General features: G+C 59.5%; 1 protein-coding gene across 1 annotated transcript in view; it reads right to left on the bottom strand.

Moving 5' to 3' along the window:
* SRCIN1 (SRC kinase signaling inhibitor 1) overlaps window positions 1-22,081 on the bottom strand; it is a 67,130-nt gene that overhangs the window by 36,141 nt on the left and 8,908 nt on the right. Inside the window, exons 3-4 of the mRNA XM_087854456.1 lie at window positions 6,465-6,766; window positions 3,281-3,379 (exon numbers count right to left, since the gene is read on the bottom strand). Coding sequence (XP_087710582.1) covers window positions 3,281-3,379; window positions 6,465-6,766 — 401 coding nt within the window. The remainder of the gene's footprint in view (window positions 1-3,280; window positions 3,380-6,464; window positions 6,767-22,081) is intronic.

The following is a 22,081-nucleotide window of genomic DNA, read 5'->3' as shown; positions in this document are numbered from 1 at the left end:
CCTCCCCCAGACTCAGGGAGGGGTCTCCCCTTCCTAGAGGACTGTGAGAAGGTGGAAAAAAGGTTTGAGTGGGAGAACCCTTGCCAAGGGTAATCACTTGGAGGAAAGACTCTTACAGGAGCAGGGGGCAAAATGAGAGGTGTTCTAAAGGATTCCATTGGAAGGCCAACCATTCACTCTCTAAGGACCAGGCTTTCAGAAATGAGGGAGGGGGAGCTTCCGGGAGACCCAAGAAAGCAAGGCCAGGGAGTCCTCAAACTCCCTGGTAAGAAGAGGAAATAGCTTCTTCCCTCAGGGGCTGAGGAGTTAACCCCCGCCCTTCCCCACCCTAAGCGCCCTCCGTGGGGTTCTTCCCTCCCCCTGCAGCTGATCCTTTTCTCCCCGCGGAGCCCTGGGAGGGGCGGGGCCGTGCCCCCCCCCCCGCCCCGAATCCGAGCGCAGCCAGCGGAGGTCTCTCCCCTCCTCTGTCCCCGATAGGCTAGGTGAGCGGCGTGACCCCTCCTTGACCTCGAGCCCCGACGACGCATCCTCCAGGGAGGGAGAACAACCAAATGGGTCACACCTCCGGCTCCTGAATCCCCTGGCTCCGCGTGCACCGGTGCACACACCCACCTCTCAACTCCTGTGAACACGCGTCCACATAAACAGCCGTCCCCCAGGCTGGGGCTACCTAACGTGCCCCCCGCGTGGCCAGCCTCCCACCACAACGCACATGCACGACCTTCCCCCCAGGGGTGTCCAGCGACACCCTCACCTCCTACCCCTCCCCGATGCAAAGGGGGGGTGGCGCTGCGGGACCTGTGCGGCGCCGGGGGCAAGGGCGCACCCCAGGAAGGTCATGACTTTCCGAGATTGGGGGAGGGGGCGCCAGCCGCATTTGGGGGGGCCGGCACACGCGGAAGGCGGTGAACGCGGTGGGGGAGGGGAGGGGGCGTTTCTCGGGGACCGAGAACCGCAACGGCCTGCGCGCCTCCCACCCCCCGACCGCCCCTCGGAGCCGCGGAGCTGGCCTCCATCTCCGTGCCCCGCCGCCCGCGGAACCCCAGGCGGCGGCCCCGGGCCCCCGCAGCCGCTCCTCCTTACCTGCGGCCACAGGTGTATGAGCGGGGCCCCCAGCCCCAGGTCCCGCGTCGGGCGGGGGAGGGAGGGCGGCCCCTTACTCCCACCCGCCCGGGCTCTCCCCTCCCCCGGCCGCCTCCGCAGCCACCGCCGCCGCCGGTGCCCTTTGCTGCAGTGCGAGAGCCGCCGCCGCCGAGCCGGCCCGGGCCCCGGTCGCCCCGGTAACCGCGACTCCACCTGGCGCTGCGCGGCGCGCCGCCGAGCACATCCTCTCTCCGGCCCCCTCCCCCGGCGCGGCCCCGCCGGCGCAGCCCCGCCGAGGATCGGCGGAGGCTGGTGGCTGCGTCGCCGCGGTCACCCGATACGCCGGCCCGCCGCCCGGGACTCGGGTTGCAGAAGGAGGGAGGGAGGTTAGGCAGCCTAGTGGAAGCGGGGGAGGGGCTGCGGCTTGGAGTCTAGCCTCTGGTCCTCTCCCAGGGTCCTCTTCAGCCTCGCACTCCCAAAGGTCTGACCTAAGGTTGGAGGGAGGAGGGTGTCCTGTCTCCGGACCTGTCACCCTCGAGATCATGGCCTCTCCCCATCAGGGTCTCAGGGAGCACGGCTGCCCTCCTCAGCTCTCCTGTGACTCAATTCCCGAGGCCTAGGATGCCTGAGCTTCCCTTATGGCCTCTGATCCTGCTCTGCTGTGCAACTCTGGCATTGGCTGACTCTCTCTGATCCTGCACTTGCCCTAAAGGAGCCTCAGACTGAGCCATGGAGAAGTGTGATAAGCACCGAGCATCCAGTGATGACAAGATCCTATGAATGGCCGCTTTCCTCTGTAATCACAAAGCCCTAGGGTCATCCATCAAACTCGGATGGAATTTCCTCCATCAGAGCAAATCCCACATGCAGACAGGCCTAGAGCCCCGTGACCTGAGCTCACCAAGCTCATCCTCAAGCCTTTCTGTCACCCCAACCATAACTAGTGCCAAGATGTCATCTGGAGAGGACCTCCATCTGCCCCAGACCCACCACACCTGTCCGCCGCCCCATCACCATTCCTGTCCCAGCCCTGTTTTGGTCTCCACGTGCACTTAACCACTCAGGACAAGTCTGTCCCATTTGCCATCCAGCCTCAAGGGGCAGACACATCTTTGTTCCCTGAAGTTCAGTCAAGATGGGGCCGAAAGCCAGGAAGGGAAGTGGGCAGAATGCCCCGTGGGGGATGCCAAACACGCCAATCTGTTGCCAGACTTGAGTTACACTCCGCTAAACCCTCCGTCCGTGCTCTGGAGCCTTGTCCTCTCCTCGGCTGTCACATCTTTCCTTCTAATTCTCCTTGAAAAAGTCAAGCCTTGCTGCCTGTCCCCAGGGGCAGCAGGGTGTGTGAGGAAGTGAAGTCAGTACCCCTGCCCCCCTTGGGTTCCCCGTTTCTACGTTTCTATGTCTCCTCTGCCTCCTACAGCTAAACGCCCCCAAGCCAAGGCCCCCCTGAGGGTGTGCCCCCTCCCCGGCTGCAACTCAGACTCCTTGGCCCTTCCTCCCTGCTGGGGCCCCAGATGGCTATTTTCCTCCCATGGCAATGTCCAGGCCTGAGCTGGGAGCCCAAGCCCTGCCTAAGTGTGCCCCTGTCTAAGCTGAGATCCACCTTCCCATCAGGGGAAACTGAGGCTTGATGAGGAATCAGGGAACAAGTTCAGAGCAAATGGCTAGATGCCAAAGACCTCTTAAAAAATGGAAACTAAGCCTTGAACATACTAAGAAGGGTGACAGACATTGTGAAGAACTTCCTGGTGGTAAGACCTCAGGGGAAGGCTGGGTCCACTCAGAGATGGAAAGGTAGCGTGGGGGGCGGGGGGATATGGGAGTGAGGTGGTCTGCGGTGGGGGTGGGATTGGAGAACAGAGCATAAGAGTCTCCTGAAAACCGATGGGATGAGGGTGGGGCAGGTACTCCTGTTTAAAGGAGAAAAGAATCCAAATTTTTTTTTTCAAAACCTGAGTATTCCCCCTCAAAAAATTCCTTCCCCAAAGCCAAGCCTTTGGGGAGGTAGTGGTAGGAAGTAGACAGTCAGGGAGAGTACAGGGCATGGGAGTCTCCTGACTCCACAGGGGCTCCAACATAAGAGAAAGGGATGCAAAATTAAAATCCTAGATATCCCCCCTCCAAAAAAAAAAGTCTTCCTCAAAGCCAAACTCCGCCAGGGGTTTGGGGGGCATGGGAGCGGTGGGTGACTCACCTGGGCCGGCTGGCCAGCCCCGGAGGGGGCGGAGTCGCCATGGAGGTGGGAGCAGAGGGAGCTGAGGAGGCACACAGGGTCCACGGTCCAGCCGCCAACCTGTGTGTGCGAAGGGGGGGACACCCCATTAGGGGGAGCGGGCAGAAGCCGCTGGAGGACTGTGACGGGGCGGGGAGGGACGTTCCTGGGACAAGCTTTGGCACAGAGCTCACAGCCCAGAGGGACCTGCGACACTGGCTAGTCCCTTCCCGAGGCTGGGTCTCTAACTAGAGCCCCTGGTCTGTTTCTGGATGTTTCTCTTCTGTCCGAATGGGGGCTTCCTGAGCCCAGGGGAAGGCCTCCTCCATCAGATACTTTTTCTTGACTGTATACTCTGCCAGGGAGCCGCTCCTCACCTGTCCATGCCTCCAGCTCTTTATTCCCTCCGCACTGAAGATGTCACTTCCTACCTCACAGAGATGGGGAACCATTCCGCAGGGGTCCTCACCCCCATGTGCCTCTGCACTGACAGCACCGCCTTCTTCCCTGCCATCTCCCAGCCCTGGGCCACACCACACCTGAGGTTTGAAACCCATCACCTCCTGATTCCCCCAGGACCTTTTCCCCACAGCGCTCTCCCCCCTCGGCATTCCCAAATTCATTCCTCTTCATTCATTCTACTGCCGTTCACCCAGCAGCCACCACCCTTAGGCGCCGGGTCCTCCCCCGCCAAGGACCTGACTGTAGGTCCGGCCCATTCACATTCTACCGGAGGGAACGAATGAGTGAGTGAGCAAAGGAATGAATTTGTGAGCGAGTTGCTGTGATTTGACTGGTCTACTAAGTGTTTGCTGGCGAGCGTGCCAGACACGCCTGAGGCCCTCCAATGCACCCACACCTGCCCTCTCAGGCCCGCTGCCCCTTGAGGCTGTCACCCCCGCTGTCTTCATCTTTCTATGGCTGAACCCCCAGACCCATCTTGCACCCCAGGTTGTGCTCTCTCGCCACCTCCAATGTCCACAACCCCTGAAACCGGCCATTACCTCACCACACCACGAGAGCCAAGGGATACCCTCTGCACCCACAGATCCCAGCCAGTCCTGATGGCTGTTTCTCTCTCTCCCCCTCACCCCCCACGGATTTCTGAAGGGCAGGTGGTCCTCCTGGGGGGCCTTTCTCCTCTTCCTCATGATGAAGAGAACGTTCCTGGCTCCTCCTTCCCACTGTCATGGCCCTCGCCCCTCTCAGACTCCATGCTGCCCTGGTGGCCATGCTTATGCCCTGGGTCCCACTGCCATTCTGCCTCGATCAGCACGTTCCAGCTCCTCCTGAAGCTGTTGTCCCTTCAGAGTCCTGGACGGTACCTATGGTGTGCCTAATGGACATCCTCGTGAATGCTCTCTCTGCTCTGCAAACTCACCTCCCAATTCCTGTCTCCTATCCTCCAGACATTTCCCTCCCACCCTCTTATTTCTTCCCAAGGCACCAACATCTCCCTGCTACCCAGGTTTTCTGTCTTCAGCTCCTGGGTCCAAGCAGCAAACAAGCCTTGCTCAGTCTTCCCTCCAGCTCCCCATCCCTTTCGCTTCGTCCTCCCTAACACACTCTTCCTCCTCTCTTTCCCCTGCCTCCAGCCCCTCTTTGCCCACCATCCAGAAACAACCACAGCGCTCCTAGCCACCACCATCTGGCCCCACTTCTCCAGTCTGCCCCCACATCTCCCTCTGCCTCCCGCCCTGAGCCTTCAGCACCAGCCAGGTGGGTCGCTGTACCTGTCCCCAACCCGACTCAGGACTATGCTCACCTCCCATCATCCCAGCTTCTAAAACATCATTCTTTTCCTTGATGCCCATTCAGACCCTTTTCACCCTTCTAAGCCTAGTTTAGGTACCTCTTCCTCCAGGAAGCCTTTCCTAACCAGGCCTGCCTATCTGCTCTCCCCTTCTCTAAACCCCCTTCCCAACTGACTGTGCCCCTCCTACTTAAGTGTAACCATCCTTTCACCCCCTCCAGATCACAAATGCCCCTGTCACCTCCTCCCAAGCCAGAGCACACGGAAGGACCCCACGGAGAGGGGCTCCCTGAGGGTGAGGGCCAGATCTCCATCTGCAAGTCTCCCTTATTCCAATCAGAACTCTGCTCCCAGAGGGACTCTGAAGCTGAGAAAAGGCAAAAGCAAGTCAGAACTGGAGGTGACATCAGGGGGCAGGTGCACCAATGTGTCCTGGTTGCCTGCTGTGACAAAAGGAGTGGGGACACTCTTCCCCTTTCCCAACCACACCCAGCATCTCCTGGAAAGGGGGACGGAGCAAGACAGGTGTGGGAGCAGGGACCCCCCCCCCCAGGCCTGACTGAAATACTGTGGATGGGATGTCCCACCCTCCCCTCCTCCGCTTCTCCTGGAGTGGACAAGGCCTGGGTCTCCGCGGCCATCAAGGTATCTCGCCAATGTGGGACTGGAGGCAGAAGGCTTGTCCCAAGAAAGAACTTTCCTACAGACAAGAAAGTCATACTTGGATGGAGAGGTGCATCCAGGAACCCAAGGATCTGGGAGAGGTTTACAAGGGAAGCTTCCCATCCCAGCTAGAAAGAGGCAGGCCCTGGTCCAGAAGCAGGCACCCTGACTCCTCTGTAAGCCTTTCTGATGGCAGGAGAGAAACCGAGGCATCCTCTAGCTCAAAGTCACACAGCGAGTCTTTTGCGGGGCGGGGGGGCAGGTAGGGAGGAGGCAAAAGGCCCCAGGAGTTCTGGCTTCTGCTCTTACAGGGGCTGGGGGCACAGCAGATCCAGCTTACTGAAGCTCCCAAGGGGCCATGTCACCGAGGGGCCACCCCAGGAGTCCCAACTCCAGGCGGGACGGAACTCCAGGCCCAGAACAGTCAGTCCCCAAGACTGTCCCCCCCTTCCTCCCCACCACTGCTTTGGCCTCCAAGACAACCTTCCTGCCCGTCAGTCAGCCCAGTCCAGCCTCCTCTCTGGCTGTCTGCTCCACCCAGCGCTCCCAACTCCAGGACTGCAGACAGAAGTCTGGACGCGGAGCCCCCATCCCCTTCCTCCCCAGGCTCCAGAAAAGGCCAACCAGGGTGACTCCCTGTCGCCCCCCCCCTTTCCGGCTCTCTCCTCAGTTGCCCCACAGAATCAGAGCTCGGGGGCAGGGGAGCACGGGGTCAGACCCCTCCCCAGCCCACAGCCAGCCCCCACTCACCTGCTCTCGCATCCTGTCCTGCTGACCTCGCAGGGCCAGGGCGTGCTGAGGGTACTTGTTCTTCAGGTGGTCCATGAAGGCATCGCGCTTGCGGTCCGCGTCCGCCTTCTGGAGCCCGCTGAGCGCCTCCAGGCTCTGGGCGGCGATCACCGTGTGCCGCCGCTCGGACGTGTGCACCAGCCCCACGTTGGAGAAGCGCCGGCCCCCGCCGCCTGCGCCGCCCCCGCCCCCCAGGGTCCGGTACTCCCGCGGGTACTCGGCATCGTCGGCAGACAGCATGGGGGGGCTGCTCCGCTCCGGATCTGCGAGAGGGGAGAGGGGGCGCGGCGGGGGGTCACGGGGCGCCCGGCCTGGGGCCGCCCAGCCCTCACCGGGGGTCGCTGCAGGGACTGGCAGGCCTGAGGCGGGGCAAGAGGCACCGGGCTGAGATCAGACCGGGACTGCCCCCCCCCCCAACTAGGGGACCGAAGAGGCAGCAGGGGGAGGGCTCCAAGGAAGTTGGGGGGCAAGGGCAGGGTCTGGCTTCCTGCTCTTCTTCGGGTGGGTTTGGAAGGGTAATGACTGCAGGCGAGGTACTGGTTTTTGAGGCCAAGGAGGGGTTGGAAGCAGGGGTCCTGGACATCTCTAACCATGCATCCCCTTCCTCCTTCCTACTGCGGGTATGAACAGGTGAGGGAAGGGGTGCTTCCTTTAGATGGTTCCTGAAAGATATGGAAAGGAGTCTGCGGAGTCTTCTTTTCATGAGCGGCCTCTAAGGAGGGGGGGGGCGGGACAGTGTGGGGAGGACCCTAGCCTCCTTCTTCAGACTAGCATGTCCAGGACACACTTGTCCTAAAGGCTGGGGGTTGGTTTGGAAAGGGGCCAGGACTAGGGTACTGGGGGAAGGAGTAATGACGGCAAGGAGATGGAGCCCCAGGGTCTGGGGCATGGGACCCCCTCCCTTTTCCCTCCTTCCCCAGAGACAGACAGATGGACAGACAGGGGAGGCTGGGCACAGAGAGGACAGTGAGAGAGAGATGGATTTGGGACAAACTCAAAGGAGAAAGAAAGCAGACAGAACAGCTCAAGCCCTCCCCCTGGCACCCTTCCCTCCCCCTGCTCTCCCTTTCTTCAGTCTCCCCTCCCAACACACACACACACACACACACACACACACACACACACATGCACACACAAGTTCAAGACCTTTAAGGGATGCACAGGGGACAAAGAACAGTACAGAAGCAGAAAAAAAAGAGAAGGCCGGGGGTTGAGGTCCCCACGCAGAATTCTGAATCCTTTTCCCATATGCCCACCATCCCTGAGCCCCTGGCCTCACCAGGCCCAGCTCTGCTGTCTCCCACCCTCCAGCCTCAAAGTTGCATTTCCACAGCCCAGCAGAAGACAGCGGTTCCAGAGTGCCACCCACACCAGCTGCCAGGTGTCTCCCCACTGGGAGACAAACGCAGTCTCCCCAGCATACCCCCAGCCCCACCATCCACCCGTCTCATAGCCGCACCCCCTAAGTATAGCCTAGGTCCAGGGGTGTCTGGTACTGCAGCAGACAAATGCACCCCCACATAGGGGCTGACTTGCTGGGCCAAATGGGGCAAAGAGGAGGAGGCTGGGGATTCTGGGACCCAGCCAGGTTCCATCCAGTTGCCACGCCTCCTTGGCCCCCTTCCTCCACATATCCACCGTATCCACCGTGCATTAGGCCCACTGCCAGGCCCCAGTCACCTCCTGCTCAGCCACAGGAGGAAAGAAGACTTTCAGCCACATTTCAGGAAAAGCCACCCCTCACCCAACATCAGCACACACACACACACACACACACACACACACACACACACCTCCTGGGCTGTGGTTGAAGCATGTAGATCTGGGGGACAGAGCCTTTGAGGACCCAGGATCCAGCACCTCCCACCAAAATTAAGGAAAGAATGGCTTCCACAGACAGAGTTCCATGGCTTCCCAAGGCCTGACTGACCGCCGTCATCATGGCCAGCAACACCCTATTGGGGGGGGCCAGCAACACAACATCATTGTGGCCCCATTTCAGAGATGGGGCTGCCGAGGTTCGAGAAGGCCAGTGACACGCCCAAAGCCACAGTGAGAGGTAGAGGCTGGATTTGGCCCCACTGTCTATTAGGTTGGCCTCATCCCCTCCCACCGCACTTCCTCGACATCTATTGGCAGAACAACGGCGACGCCACATGGCACTAGGTGCTCCTCTCTGTTCCTCTTTCCCCTCCCCAGCCTGGCACTGGGTCTGGGGTCCCTCCTGCCTCCCCTCCCAGGCACCTGTCCCTGTCACTGCAGTCATCACCTCCTGGCATGCTCCCAAAAGTGAGGTCCAGATACGCGAGAGCTGACCTTGGGAAGAGCGCTGTTTCACAGTTTAATACTTACACCTTTATTTTCATAAGGATTAGGAAAACCCCAAATAGGAGATCCAACCACTGATTTCATGGATCTCATTCCTTGGGATGGTAAAGCGATAAGGTTTCCTTTTAAGTAAACGTATTTAAGTTCAAAGGGAGTTGAGGAAAAACATACTGAGTTAATACGGCGCAGAGGGTCCCTGATCTGGAGGAAATTCTCAAAGATGGCCTTTGATTGAGTGGGGCTGGGAACCCTGGGACCATCTTAATGAAGGTCTAGCCCTCCTAGAGAAGGAGAGGCCAGGGTGGGGGTGCTCTAGGCACCGGAGAAATAGCCCCAACCAGAGTCAGGGGGCTGCCCCTCATGACCCTTATCCTCTCTCTTCCACTTCCCCTCAGCACCCGTGGAGACTTGTATTGGGTACAACTGGGCAGGAGAAGAGCCTCCATGGCCATAGTCCTATCTTTGCCCAGGCAGGGGTGGATTCTGCCCAGGGGCCTTGCTGCTGGAACCCCAGGTCTAGAGTCTGGCCCAGCCTCGCCTGAGCCAGAGGGACCTCTCTCCTTGTGCCCGACAGCCAGGCTCACAGTGCCTCTGAGGGCCCTGGACACACACAGGTGCAGGGGACAAGTCTCCAGTTCTCATCTCCCCCCCTGCCCTTCGGCCCTCTGACCCAGAAGAGCTGCTCATCACATTCCCACCGTCCGTGCCTGCGCCTCCTTCCCTGGCTCCTAGGGGGAGATCTCAGCAAGTCTGGGCTGAGGCAAATGGAGACCGGCAGGGACTGGGGGAGGTCCAGGGGTCACGTTGGCTAAAGGGGCAAGGCGGGGCTGGCAAGGAGGGTCCGGGCTGCTGGAGCGGGCAGTGGAGGGGAGCAGCTGTGGACTATGGACATGTTCTTGCAGCCCTATTTATGACTGCAGTCCCATAAATCTCACTGTGGGCGGTGGGGGAGGGGGGAGGTCTGCCGGCAGGCTGAATGAGCAGATCAAGGACTGTCCCTGCCTTCTTGAGGTCAGGGCTCCACCCTCAGGTGCCTAGACATTGGTGAAGGGAGGAGTCAGGGGTGAGGCAGGAGCTGGATTCTGGGGAGTGGCAGAGAGAGGGGCAAGCAGGGGCAGGAGAGACAATCCGTTAACTCTGAGGGGCAGTGTGAGGGAGGGGCTTTGATTTGCAAAGAAGCTTCTCTTTAAGAACCTTCGAGATCCTCAGCTTTATTTAACAAAGACTGAAACTAGCTGGGGTAGGGGGAGGAGAGGTGAGGCTCCCGCTCTGTGCTTATTTCACTCCTTTCTGCAGGGCCCCAGGGGACTGGGAGGACTGACCTGGGCTTCTGGGCTGTGGGGCCATCCTGTTACCTTTAGGAGAAGGAGGCTTGTGGGGCTCAAACAACTTGGGCATGAGCCCGAGTCTTTGAGTCAGACCAGGCACTCGAGGTCAGGGCACTGGGAGGAAGAGAACCGCAGGCCAGAGACACCCTGGGTTTCAAGTCAGCTCCTTCCCCGAGGGACCCCGGAGTAGCCATTCATTTAGTTATTCATTCAGTCAACAAGTCTCTTCCCTCTCGGAGACTGAGGGCACTAATCTGTAAAATGGGGATGTTCCCCTCTAAACCCTGCCCCTGTCTCCCCGGCCCTAAGAAGCTGGCAAGACGATGGAGGAGAAAGTGTGTTGTTTTGAATTAAAGACATTCCTGGCACATCGGTTCCTGGGCCCCAGCAAGACAGCCTTCCCGGTAGCCCCGCACCTGGTCCAGCCACCACCGAGTCCCCAGAGTGGCCCTGACCCTCCCCAGACTGAGCAGTCCAGTGAAAAGTGCTGAAGATCGATTCCAATCTAGCACGCAGCGGGCTCAGGGCACCCTGGCCCTAAGCAGACCAATGCTTCCCGTTCAGGGGGCGGGGAGGGAAGCGAGGGATCCGTATAGGCAGGGGTCTTGAGGGGGTGGCAGAGGGGACAGATGGGACAGAGAGGCCTTGAGGGGGTAAGCAGGGATATGGGAGTTGAAGGTGTAAAGGAAGGGCAGGGGGCTCAGAGGGAAAGGGAAGGGTGGGGAGGCCGCAGGGAGGAACAGAGGTGGGATACACTGGGGAAGGGAGGTTGGGACTGAAGGCCCCTGAGGGATGGAGGTTGGGGGAGCCGGAGAGAGAAGTGGGGGTCAGAGGAGTTGCCATCCGTCCAAGTACCCGCAGGTGTGGCCTATCGTAATTGCTGAGTCGGAGATCCAAGCCCCAGAGAAGATGCCCGAGACTGGTGCGATCCAGCTCAGAATGAGGGGGAGGAAAAGCGGGGAAGGTGGGTTCTGTCACCTTCAGCTCAGCCTTCCCAGCCTGGGCCAGAGGGGAGGGGGCTTGGGGGGGAGGGAAGGGACACACACACCTGGGGCTGGGGTGACAGGAGGAGGTGGGCGCCCCCCAGTGGCCGGCCGAGAATAAAGGCGCAGGCGCTTGGGAAGACGGCCACATTGTTTGTTCCATCAGTTCCAAATTCCACCTTTATTTATGAGCCTGATTTATTTTTATCCTCCTCTGCATTCTTTGACATGAGATCACTGTAACTCATGATGAGAATTAAGATCCCCAAGTCTTAGTGACACCATCTCATGAGCCACCAAGCCCACCCCCACCTCGTGTCTTTACCCCAGATGTCACTACTCTGTCCTCTGGCTGCCACTGGGCAACATTCACACATGACATCATCTTCAGAGGAAGGGAATGTGGAGAAGAGGAAGGGGGGGAGGGAGAGGGAAGAAGAGCAAGGATGGGGAGGAAGTAGAAGGAAGAGGGAAGCTACAAGATCCAGAAAGGAGAGGTCTCTCTCTAGGGCCCCTGCTGTGAGGAACCCAAGCTCAAGACCCCAGAGTTCAGGTCCCTGTCTTCCTGTCCCCAGAGATCAGGAGGCTGGATGAGGCCTGAGAGGGCTCCCAGGTGTGCCCCGTCCATGGCCTGGGCAGAGATGGGGGCTGGGCACTGGCTCACGGACTTCACAAATCCCCGGGACTAGATCCTGTGAGGCCTGTAGGCAGGGCAAGAGGAGGGGTGCATGGAGATTGCTGGAAGACTGGAGGGCCTGGCTCAGACCCTAAAGTGCTTTACACACACACACACACACACACACACACACACACACACACGAGCACATGCAGCTCGAGGCTCCCCCAGCACCCCCCATCTACAGCCAAACAAGAGGAGCCCAAGTCACCAAGGAGGAGCCCCGAGGCGGCTGCCACCTTCCATTGAGCATGACAGCTCCATCCTGCCACACTGTGCTGGGAGGTCAGAGGCCAGAGGACAAAGGTTAAGCTTGCAGAGGGCCTAGGGAACCTGGCCCAGGTGAGGCGATCATCTTACCCCATCCTCCCCCTCCCCCTCCCCTTGAAGGAAGCGGCCTCTCTGTCTTTGGGCGCCCCTGGCTCTGTGTTCCTCACGTGCCCGTGGCCCTCAGCCCCTGCTGTCTGTCTGTGGGTCCCTGGAGCAGAAGCCCATCTGTGTCTGTTTTCTAAAACCATCTTTTCCGCCCTATACCACAGCAACCAAAGTCATTTTCCGGGCAATTGCCTTTCTGTAAACATTCCTGTGTAATATCCCCCCAAATTGCTAATGCCCAGCGCCCTGTTGAGTCTCCCTGTCACTCCAACCAGAGCCTTGGAGGTGGGGGTGGGCCACAGGAGGAAGGGCGATTGGAGGGGAGGAGGGAGCTGGACTAAGGATGAGGGACAGGGCTTCATGTCCGGTTCCTGGCCCAGAGCGGGGCCGGAAACCCCACACCTGCCCCCTGTGTTTCCCCATTCCCCACCTACTCAGCAGCACCATCCTGAGTGTCAGGCCACCTCAGGACAGCCTCAGAGAGGTCAGAGAGGATGGGGGAGCGGAACCCATGAGAGGGAGGCCTGGGAGGGAAGGGAGCTGTCTTGAAAGCATGGGGCAGATGGTTAGACAATAAAGGTGACTTCCTGGTGCCTAGGAGCAGGGACACTAGGGAGGCAGGGGCAAGGCCAGGCAAGCTGTCATTCCTGGGTCCCCGGGGAAGGTCAGCTCTCCTCCCCACCCCCACCCCCAGGTATCAGAGGGAGGACGGAGAAGTGGGAGGAGGCCAGGTGGAGCCCATCCCCCTCTAGATGGACTCCTGCTTGGACACTAAAGTAGTGGGGAGAAGGTGGGCAGGGCAAGAAGGCGTCAGAGGCAGGATGGTCCTTGGCTGATGCCTCCTCCCCAACCCCCTACACTGCTCTACAGAGCCACTTGGGGAAGGGCCTGGGGCAGGTGGATTCTCCTGGTAGTACCGCCAGGGAAACTGAGGATCAGGCAGGTTGAGTGATTTTACCGGAGTCACCACGCAGACTACCTTCCCCTGGGCTGGGGCGGGGTGGGGGAGTGGCACAGGGAAGAGGGGGACTAGGACTGTGGCCCATTCCTGTGCCCACAGAGCCCTTCCACCCCCATGCCCAGGGAGCTCTGCTCCCCCAGCCCCCAGGGAAGCTGGGCATGGAGACTCAGGAGGGGTGTGGGGCAGGGAACAACAGAGCCCCAGAGGGAGCCCGGAGGCAGGGGAGGGTGCAGGGCACTGCCAGTCACAGCGTCATGCTGGCAGAAAAACACAAAGCAATTTGCGTAGATTTAAAACCCACGGAAGGCTACTTAGTTGGTAAACGAGTTGGAATCAAATTAAAGGACCTCCTCGGGGCTGGGGGAAGGAGAGCTCACCTGCCCAGGAGGAGCCGTGGTGGGGGAGCCTGGGTCCTGGCTGCTCCCAGTAGAGCTTCTAGGGCCTTCCCCGGGGAGTGAGAATTTGAGAGGGAACGGGTGTTGGGCTCCCTGAGGGTAGGGTTTGTGCCCCAGCCAGAGGCTTCCTCTGCCAGCTCTCCCTTCTCACCCATCCCTCACTTGACTCTTCCCTGCTGATCCTGTCCCCTCGCTCAGGCTCAGGGCAGGGCCTGCCCCTCCTCTCCAGGGGCACTCAAGAAGGGCCCTGTTTATCTCAGTAGGTTGGAAGCTGCCTGGGTGCAAGGACTTTGCCTTCTCCCTCAGACTGGAGGCTTCCGTGACGGTAGAGTTGCCATTCCATCCAGGTGGGGGGAGGGGGGAGACCATTGGGCCACCTCAGGAGTGGGATGGGGGCCCGGGGGCCATCAAAGATGCCAGGCTGCTCTCACTCAGTGCCTGTGACTGACTCAGTGCCTTGGCTCTGTGTGGTGGTGGAGCCCTCTCCCCACAGCAGGCAGGAGTGGCATCTCCAGACTGTTCTGTGTACCCCTGCCTGCATCTTGAAAACCACTCTCTGCTCTTCCTCCAGCCAAATGCCTTTCACAGGAAGGAAACCAAGGCCCAGAGAGTGGACCGGACCCCATCATGCCGGAGCTGGAGACAGAGTCAGAAATGGAACCCAGGCACCCTGGCCCCCAGGGACAAGGATTTTTCCATTCCACTATCCCACTTCCCAGAAAGCCACTGCCAGGGGAGCACCCCCAGGCCCCAGGAGGACACAAACTAACAATCTCCTTAGGAGGAATCGGCAGCAAGGTGGAAAACATGGCCCAGCACCCTGAGCCCCAGAGAGAAGAGCCACGGGTCATGGCTGGCCACATCCCCAGGCGCCCACCCCAGCCCTGGGGGATGCTCACCCACAGAAATCAGGGGCCCACGCGGCACCCTGACCACACTCCTCAAACGAGACTCTCCCTGCAAAAGGGCCCCAAGCCAGCTGCTTGCCCAGAAGGTCAGATATACAACCCTCCCTCTTTCCCCCCGCACCCGCGCTCCCCCAAGCAGGCAAAACTATGACATTACCACAAGTCACTGAATTCGGGGATGAGAAAGCTCTGTTCAAACCTAGCTCTGCCACTGACTAGTTGTGTGACCTTGAGCAGGTTAGCAGCCTCCCTGAGCCTCAGTCCTCTCATTTGTTTAAAAAAAAAAAAAAAAAAAACCAAGCTAATAACACCCAGTAGACAGGCAAGCAGGTTGTGCACTGAACAAAGGCACCAGCCTAGGGGGCAAGTGGGGGACAGTTCCCTCCTGGTCTTGCCCGATCGCCTGATTTCCTTTCATTCCACTGTCAGAGTTTTATCCGACCCAGCACTGTACGGTTTTGATTTTTAGCAACTAATGAAGATCTGGCTAATTGACTTCCCCGGGAAGGGAGGGGGCGTAGACGCAGAGGGGAGCATGTCACCCTCCGTCTGAAGCTGTTGCTGGAAAAGCTGGGACCAGCCCTGGCGTGGGCCCACGTGGTGCCGCACTAACGAGCTAACTCCTGCGTGGCATCTCCACCATCACGCGCCCAGGGCAGGTGTCCTGTCAGCTCCACATCTCCTTGGAGAGGCAGCCGAGAGGAACACAGGCTGAGGGGAAGGGAAGGAGCGAACACAAGAGAGGGGGAAGGAAGGGAGGCAGGCACCTGGCCCCCAGCTCTGCCGCCACTCTGAAGAGGCTGCCAGAGCTCCTGCTCTCCCAAGGGGGCCTCGAGCCTCGGGGTGCTTTGGCCAGGGCAGGAGCAGGGACAAAGGGACCACAGCCCTAAAGTTGCCTCAGGCTGAAAGCATGCCCAGAGGGGGACCTCCTGGTCCCAGGGGTAGAGACCCCAATCCGTTGGAAGCGAGGGGCAGAAGCCCCATCCATCACTCCCGTCTTCCCACGGGGAAGTTGTCAGTACCCAGTGTTCAGGGAGCGCCTCATCAATGTGGGGCGGGAGCCCCAGACAGGCCAGATCCCCCCATAGCCTCCTCAGAGACACCATTCTGCCTGGGCTCAGGCTCTCCCTAGGAGGTCCCTTCTCTGCCAGCACCCAGACAGCTCCCTCCGCCTCCAGAGCAACCAGGGTCCTGGTACCTCCAGATGCCAAGCGCGCGCTCAGCTGCTCGCTCACCCTTCTGGCATCACACCTGTGCACGCTGGCACCCGCCCACACGCCCAGTACCTGTCACCAGCAGTGCCCAGTCACAGCCCGCCTCACCTGAGCCCCCCACAGGCACCCACGTGCAGAGGGGCACGCCCAGGTCCGGCCAGGACCGGGGTTCGCACACAGACACCACCTTGACTCCCCCATCTGCCATCTCAGCTGCTGTATGGACAGAGAGCACCCCATGCCCGCGTACACACAATACACTCAAGATCCCCGGAGAGATCGCAGTGCACCCGGAGCTCCCTCAACCGCCAGGTCAATCCATCTCCAGCCTGGGGTGCAAGACAGTGGGGACCCCATTTGTCTCTCCTGAATCCAGCTACGCCTCAGGAAGGCGACTTGCTTGGTCCCCCTCCTGCTTTGCCAAGTTCAGGGCTTCCTTGCTAAAGTGTTCACATACTTGAGAGATGCTTCCAAAACCTCAAGGCCGCTCCCCTGGGACTGGTGTTGAACCAACAAGGCAACGCCAAGGGCGGGGCAGCCTCAGCCTTTGCTCTGCCTCTGCAGGTACTCAGCCCCCCCCAGGGGGAGGGGCCTGTGTGCCTTTGACCCGCCTCCACCTGCTGCCCCAGGTGAAGCCCAGGATGGGGGGGGGGCCTCCAAGGCTCAGCCCTCACCTCACGGGTTAATTGGGTTAATCGCTCTACTGCCTTGCAAGCCAACAGAGAACAAACAGTCAGATCTCATCCCGTCCTTCACCTCCCTGGGGACACCAGGCTAGTACCTGAGAGACTCTGGAGGGTGGAGGCCTGGAGAAGGCGGCAGATCAGATACCAGGGTCATCTTGGGGAAGTTGTCCCTGTTATCTTCCCCGGACCCCCCACCAGAGCAGAGCCAGGGAGGCGGAGCACAGGCTGGAAGGAAGCAATGAACAGTCTCCCGGTCCACCTGCAAGACTCGGAGACTCCAGCCTTCTCTTCTCAAGTGAACCGCCCGTCCCTCGGACGTGATGAGGGCCAAGCTCAGCACCAGGCCCACTGGGAGCTGCGGGAGACCCCGAGCAGCCCGAGGGACCCCCCCCCCCTCCAGCCCCCCCGCCCACAACCGCGCATACTCGGGACAGTCTGCAAGGGCTCTGTGGCCAGTGCTCTCTCGGGTCTCAGGGTCCCCTCGTGAGGCTGCCCTCTCTCACTTTACAGGCGACAAGAGGAGGTTCGGGGAGAGTACCTTGTCCAGGATCAGAGCTGACAAGTGGAAGACCCTCACCCCAACGGTGGGGGCTCTCAGCCCAGACCCCCTTCTTTTCTGTACACCCGCTGCCCTGAGGGAGGTGCCGACTCTGCCACCAAGGCATCCGTGGGTCTGTCCAGCCGGTGGGCCAGGGCCCCTTGTCCCCCCAAGTCCCCAGGCGGGGAACACTAGAGCAGGCCTCTGCCTGCATGAGGCACAGAGCCCCTTGGCACCATCCCCCCGGGGGAGGCCTCACAGCCGAAGATCTAAAGGGGGCTCTTCCCCAGGGTGGGGCCGGAGGGAGGGAGGAGTGGCAGGGAGCCCAGCCGCCCCAGCGCCACAGACGCCCAGGCTGGGCAGGGGTCCCACAGTCCTGAAAGAACCTCCAGCGGCCCTACGGTCTCACACGTCAGCTGGGTACAGAGTCCTCCCAACGCCTACCACAGGGGAGCTGGAAGCGCTCCCGACCTCAGGAACGCCATCCAGCCAGGGCTTGGATACCTCCAGGAATAGAGAACTCATTACCTCTAAAGTCATCCATCATCATGTGGGCTTCCTCCTTCCCTAAAATGAGCCAGCGTCTATGCCTACGGCCCTCAGAGAGATCCAGGGGCAGGTTATGACCTCTCCTTTCAGAGCAGGATGGGGGCTTCAGAATCTGAATCTCCTCTTCTGGGCCCAACACTTCCGGTCCTTCCTTCTATGGCCTGGTTTCAGCCCCCAGCCGTCTGCACTGCCTTCTGCTGAGTGAGCCCCATGTTGTCACCACTCTCCTAGTTAGTGGCCTTCAAAACTGCTCCAATGGTGTGACAAGGTCTGAGCAGCCCAGGAGACCCCTCTCTGCTTCTGCCCTCACCAGCCCTCTGCCAGCCCCCAGCATGTGGGCCAGGGTGACAAGCACCCAGGACATACCCAGCCCTGCTCTGGGACCAGAATGTCCCTCCCTTGCCTCCTGCTGCTAATTCTCAGGCCTCCCCTGACCTCGAACTTTGGGGGCCAACTTGACTCCTCCTGCCTGGGCTGGATGACTCTTCTGGCAAGGTCAGCTGAACCTGCCTGCTCCTTCCAGGCACTTCCACCTGTCCTCTGGTGCCTGGCCTTGCTCATGTGATTCAAGGAGTCTGCTCTGGGGTTCACCCCTTCCCAGCAACTATAGCCCCCACAGCCCCAGCGAGGCAGAGCCAAAGTCTAGGCTGCAACAGGTGTCCTCAGGGGTCTGCTTGGGCGGCCGCTCTGCCTCTGTCTCTGGTTAGGGGCCTGAGGCCCTTGATGCCGTGTCCGGCAGCCAGCCATCTCAGGGGTACGCCTAGCCACTTTGAGGACTGGAAAACCACAGCCCACATAATAATAGCTGATCCATATTAACCACACAGTGCTTCCTCCTTTCTATTCTACTTCCTCCTCCCCAGTGCTGACCCTGCCCTACTGCCAGAGGGCCCCAGGCTTGGAAGGAGAGGCTCCTTCACCCCCCACTGCTTCCCTGCACTGTGCCCCATATCTGCATCCCATGCTCGTGCAGTGGCTAATTCTGGCGTCTCATCAGACGGTAATTATGGGGGAATCAGCAGTGCTGTCATCTCTGCAGCTCGGCACCTGTCACCACGCCACCATCCCCAGGCTGCTGGGATGGGACCGGAAGCTGAGGGAGGAGGGGTGTGCTGGGGTGAGGGGCATCTGCTCCCTCCCTGCCTCTGCAGCCCTCACCTCCTTCAACCTACCCCACAAAGCACACGGTACATGTCGCCCAGGCGGCCACTGACCACTCAGGGCAGGGACCAAACGCGTGTGTACACATGTCCCCGACCAAACAGAGCAGGAATGACACAGCAAGCCAAGGCTCAAATCTTGCCTGGGCCCTTTCACATATGTGTGATCTTGACTAAGTCATTTTACTTCTCTGGATATCAGTTTCCGCAATGGCAAAGTGGGGAAACAGTGCCTACCTTGGGAGGATGGGAAGAATCAAACACGTAAAGTATCTAGCACCTCGCTTAGCCTGTGTACGATCATGTATTCATTCAACAAACAGTTAGTACACACCTACTCTGTCACCATGAGCAGTGTTAATCACGGCTTGGCAAGGATCACACTGGGACCACACTGGGGCACAGGTATTTTGTCTGGCTGGTGGTATCCTGTTTTGTGTCTTTGAATTTTCCTGTCTTTAAGGAGCACTGCACTGTCCCTCACCACAGTTCCCACGGAGCCTGTTGTCCTCGGCTTCCCGCATCTCCTGCCCTTGAAGGCACTGCGTTTGCTGCCCTGAGAGCCACCGTGGACTAGGAGGTTCCGTTGGGTCCAGAGCCAATGGCTGCGAGAGATTTGACAATGCCACGGGAAATCGGAGGGGCAAGCCTGGAGGTGGTCGGGGATGGGCACTTCAGGGAGGAGCAGAAATGGAGGTGACCAAGGAGGGCCTCCCGGAAGAGGAGTCACAGAGGCAAAGGTTCACAGGAGACAGGCTAGGCGCCCCGGGAGCTGCTGGAGACACAAGACATGTAAGGAGGTCCTTCCTGATGTTGGATCTCAAGGCCCCAGATGTGTCCCCCTCCTCCAGAATGGTTTATTCAGTGGACCTCACCGAGGAAGCCACAACCAAGCAGCATCTGCTGTCACAACCAAGCGGCATCTGCTGTCACAACCAAGTCACCGAGTCCCTTCCCTGGCCCTGTGGTCTTTTCCCTACATGGAAAGGAACTCTGCCCCAATAGAAAGGAGGTCTGGAAATGGGAACGCCCTAACCTCCAGTCCCCCTCCTCCACCTTCCCCCACTCCAGGGTCTGGAGCCAGGAATGGGGTTGGGGGAGGAAGGTACAGATGAACATCAGACTCAGTTCTCAGTGGCATGAACTCTGGAGGAACCCTGCTCGCAGGACTGCAGAGAGAGACAGAGGTGTACCGCTCCGCCTACAGCATGAGAGACTGAGGTCAGACCTAAGAGGCTAGAGCGCTTCAGGCGGAAGGGGAGTAGGGCTGAGGATGTCAGAATGGATTATCTGTGTGACCTTGGGCATGTTACTTAAACTCTCCGGTCTGTCTCCTCCCCCGTAAAACAGTAAAACAGAGACCGGAGATAGCACTGAGGCTACAGGCCGGTGGGTCGCGAGGGTGGAATAAACGGAGCTTAACTCAGCATATGACTCACGTATTATCAAGTAAACGTTCAACAAATATTGGTCATTAGTATTTTCATTATTACTGGGGATGATTTCCCCCCCAAACTCAGCAAGGACTAAATGAGCCCCCCACCTCGCTAGGCCCCCACTCCCTTGCTGACTCGGAGCCCACAAAGGGAGCTCAGAGGTCTCTTGGAACTGAAACCAGAGTCAATGGTGAGGCACTGACCTCCGTGGACGTCCCCACCCCTCCCCACCCCTAAGAATCCTTCACAGCACTTTTCCAGAACCCATCCACATCTTATTCCGCTCTGGGAGGGTAGGAAACCGGGTTGTTTCCTGTCTTTACAGATGTAGGAAGTCGTGGAAAGTATTGAGCTCCCTGCCTCGGGGAGTATTCCAGAACAGGGTGGGTGAGAGAGGAGAGCATTCAGGCCCCTCGTCCTGGTTCCCTGCTCCCCAAGCCCACCAGGGAGGCTGAGCCGTGGCCCCTCTGCTGTGGGTGTGGGGAGGGGGCTTGGTGGTCCCTGTGACCAGGACTGGGATGGGGTGGGGGCGTTGGGTGGAGGGGAAGGGGGGCAGTCTCAAGTGCTCCTGCCTCCTTCAGGCAGCAGCCACGGGTGGGGGAGGGGGGAGCAGCCTCGTTGCTCTTTTAGGGAAACGGTAATTTTAATTAAGAGGCAGACAAACGAGCGCTCTGCAGATTGTCTCGGAGCAAAGTTATTAAAAAGCCATCAAGGCGTCGGCAGCAGCCACAGTGGCAAGAAGGGCTGCCTCTCCCAGCTGCCCACCCAGATTGGGGCTGAAGCATCCTTCAGAGAGAGGGAGGACTGGAGGACATGAGTCTGCAAACAGCCAAGACCGGGATCCTGCAGCCCCGCTCCCCTGGTGGGGGGACAGGGCAGCAGCCAGAAAACACTGGGGCTCAGGCTGCCCCGGGATGGGAGGGGCGTGGGCAGAAAGGGAGCCAGCCATGGGGCAGTCCTTAATTTATCCTCTTTTCTTTTTTCTTTTTTTTTTTTAAGTAAGCTGTACACCCAGTGTGGGGCCCGAACTCACGAGCTTGAGATCAAGAATCCCATGCTCTCCTGACTGAGCCAGCCAGGTGCCCGACAACCCTGCCATTTTACAGACAGGAACACTGAGGCTCAGAGAGGAAAAGTGGCTTACCCAGGCCCCCAGAGCTAGGAAATGGCTTAAGTGAGGATTTGAACCCAGGTCAGGCTGCCTCTCGAGTCCAGTGCCCCTGGCTGCTGATCCCGGGCACAGAAGTAGGAGGTTGGCTCCCTGAGGCCCTCTGAAGTGGCCTCGGCACTGGTCCAGCGAGGCTGCCCAAGTCCCCAGGGACCTGAGGCCTCACTTGCCACTGACTTTGCAGGGGCACACTATATGAGGACTGCCATCAGGTCAGGGGACATTCTACAGGGATATAAAGTACAGAGCAGTTGCTGGCAGGGGAGCAGGGGTGGACAGGGGCATCAGGGGGGCACGGAGTCACGGTCCTGGAGTGGGAGCAGCTACTCTACAGTCAGCTGGCTGAGCCACAGCCCAGGCTCCACAGCCGGTGAATTCAGCCAACTCCTTACCCTCCGTGTTCTCAGCACTTAAGCAATGGCAGGACTCTTATCTGTCTTGGTCACTGTTGGACTCAGACCTTAGCCCAGTGCCTGGCACGGAGAAGGGAGTCGATAAATCTTTAATGAATGAATGAACGAATGGACAAATGAATGAATGAATGATGGAATCATTGAATAAATGAAATAAGATCACAGGTTTGCAAGTGCCTATAAACTAAACAGAGCTGTACTGAGGTGGGATGTGGTCCGTGTCCCATCCCCCACCCTCTGGCCTCCGCTGGAACACGGGCTTCCCTCCATAAGAAGGGCCGCCTTCTCCTGATCCCCTCTCCCCAGGCCCCCAGGCCCCTCAGCAGAGAGCCCCTGCCTCCTTCCCCCGTTCCCAGCCCCGACCACACGGAGGCTTTGCAGCCAGCACTCCTACGTACATGCACGCGCACACGAACTCACATGCACACATAGACACGTTCTCCGCCAGGCAAGCTGTCCT

Source organism: Ursus americanus, chromosome 23, assembly GCF_024610735.1.
Source record: "Ursus americanus isolate L20-20 chromosome 23, mUrsAme1.1.p, whole genome shotgun sequence".
In the NCBI taxonomy this organism is placed as follows: domain Eukaryota; kingdom Metazoa; phylum Chordata; class Mammalia; order Carnivora; family Ursidae; genus Ursus; species Ursus americanus.
This window is presented reverse-complemented; position numbering and strand designations above follow the sequence as displayed.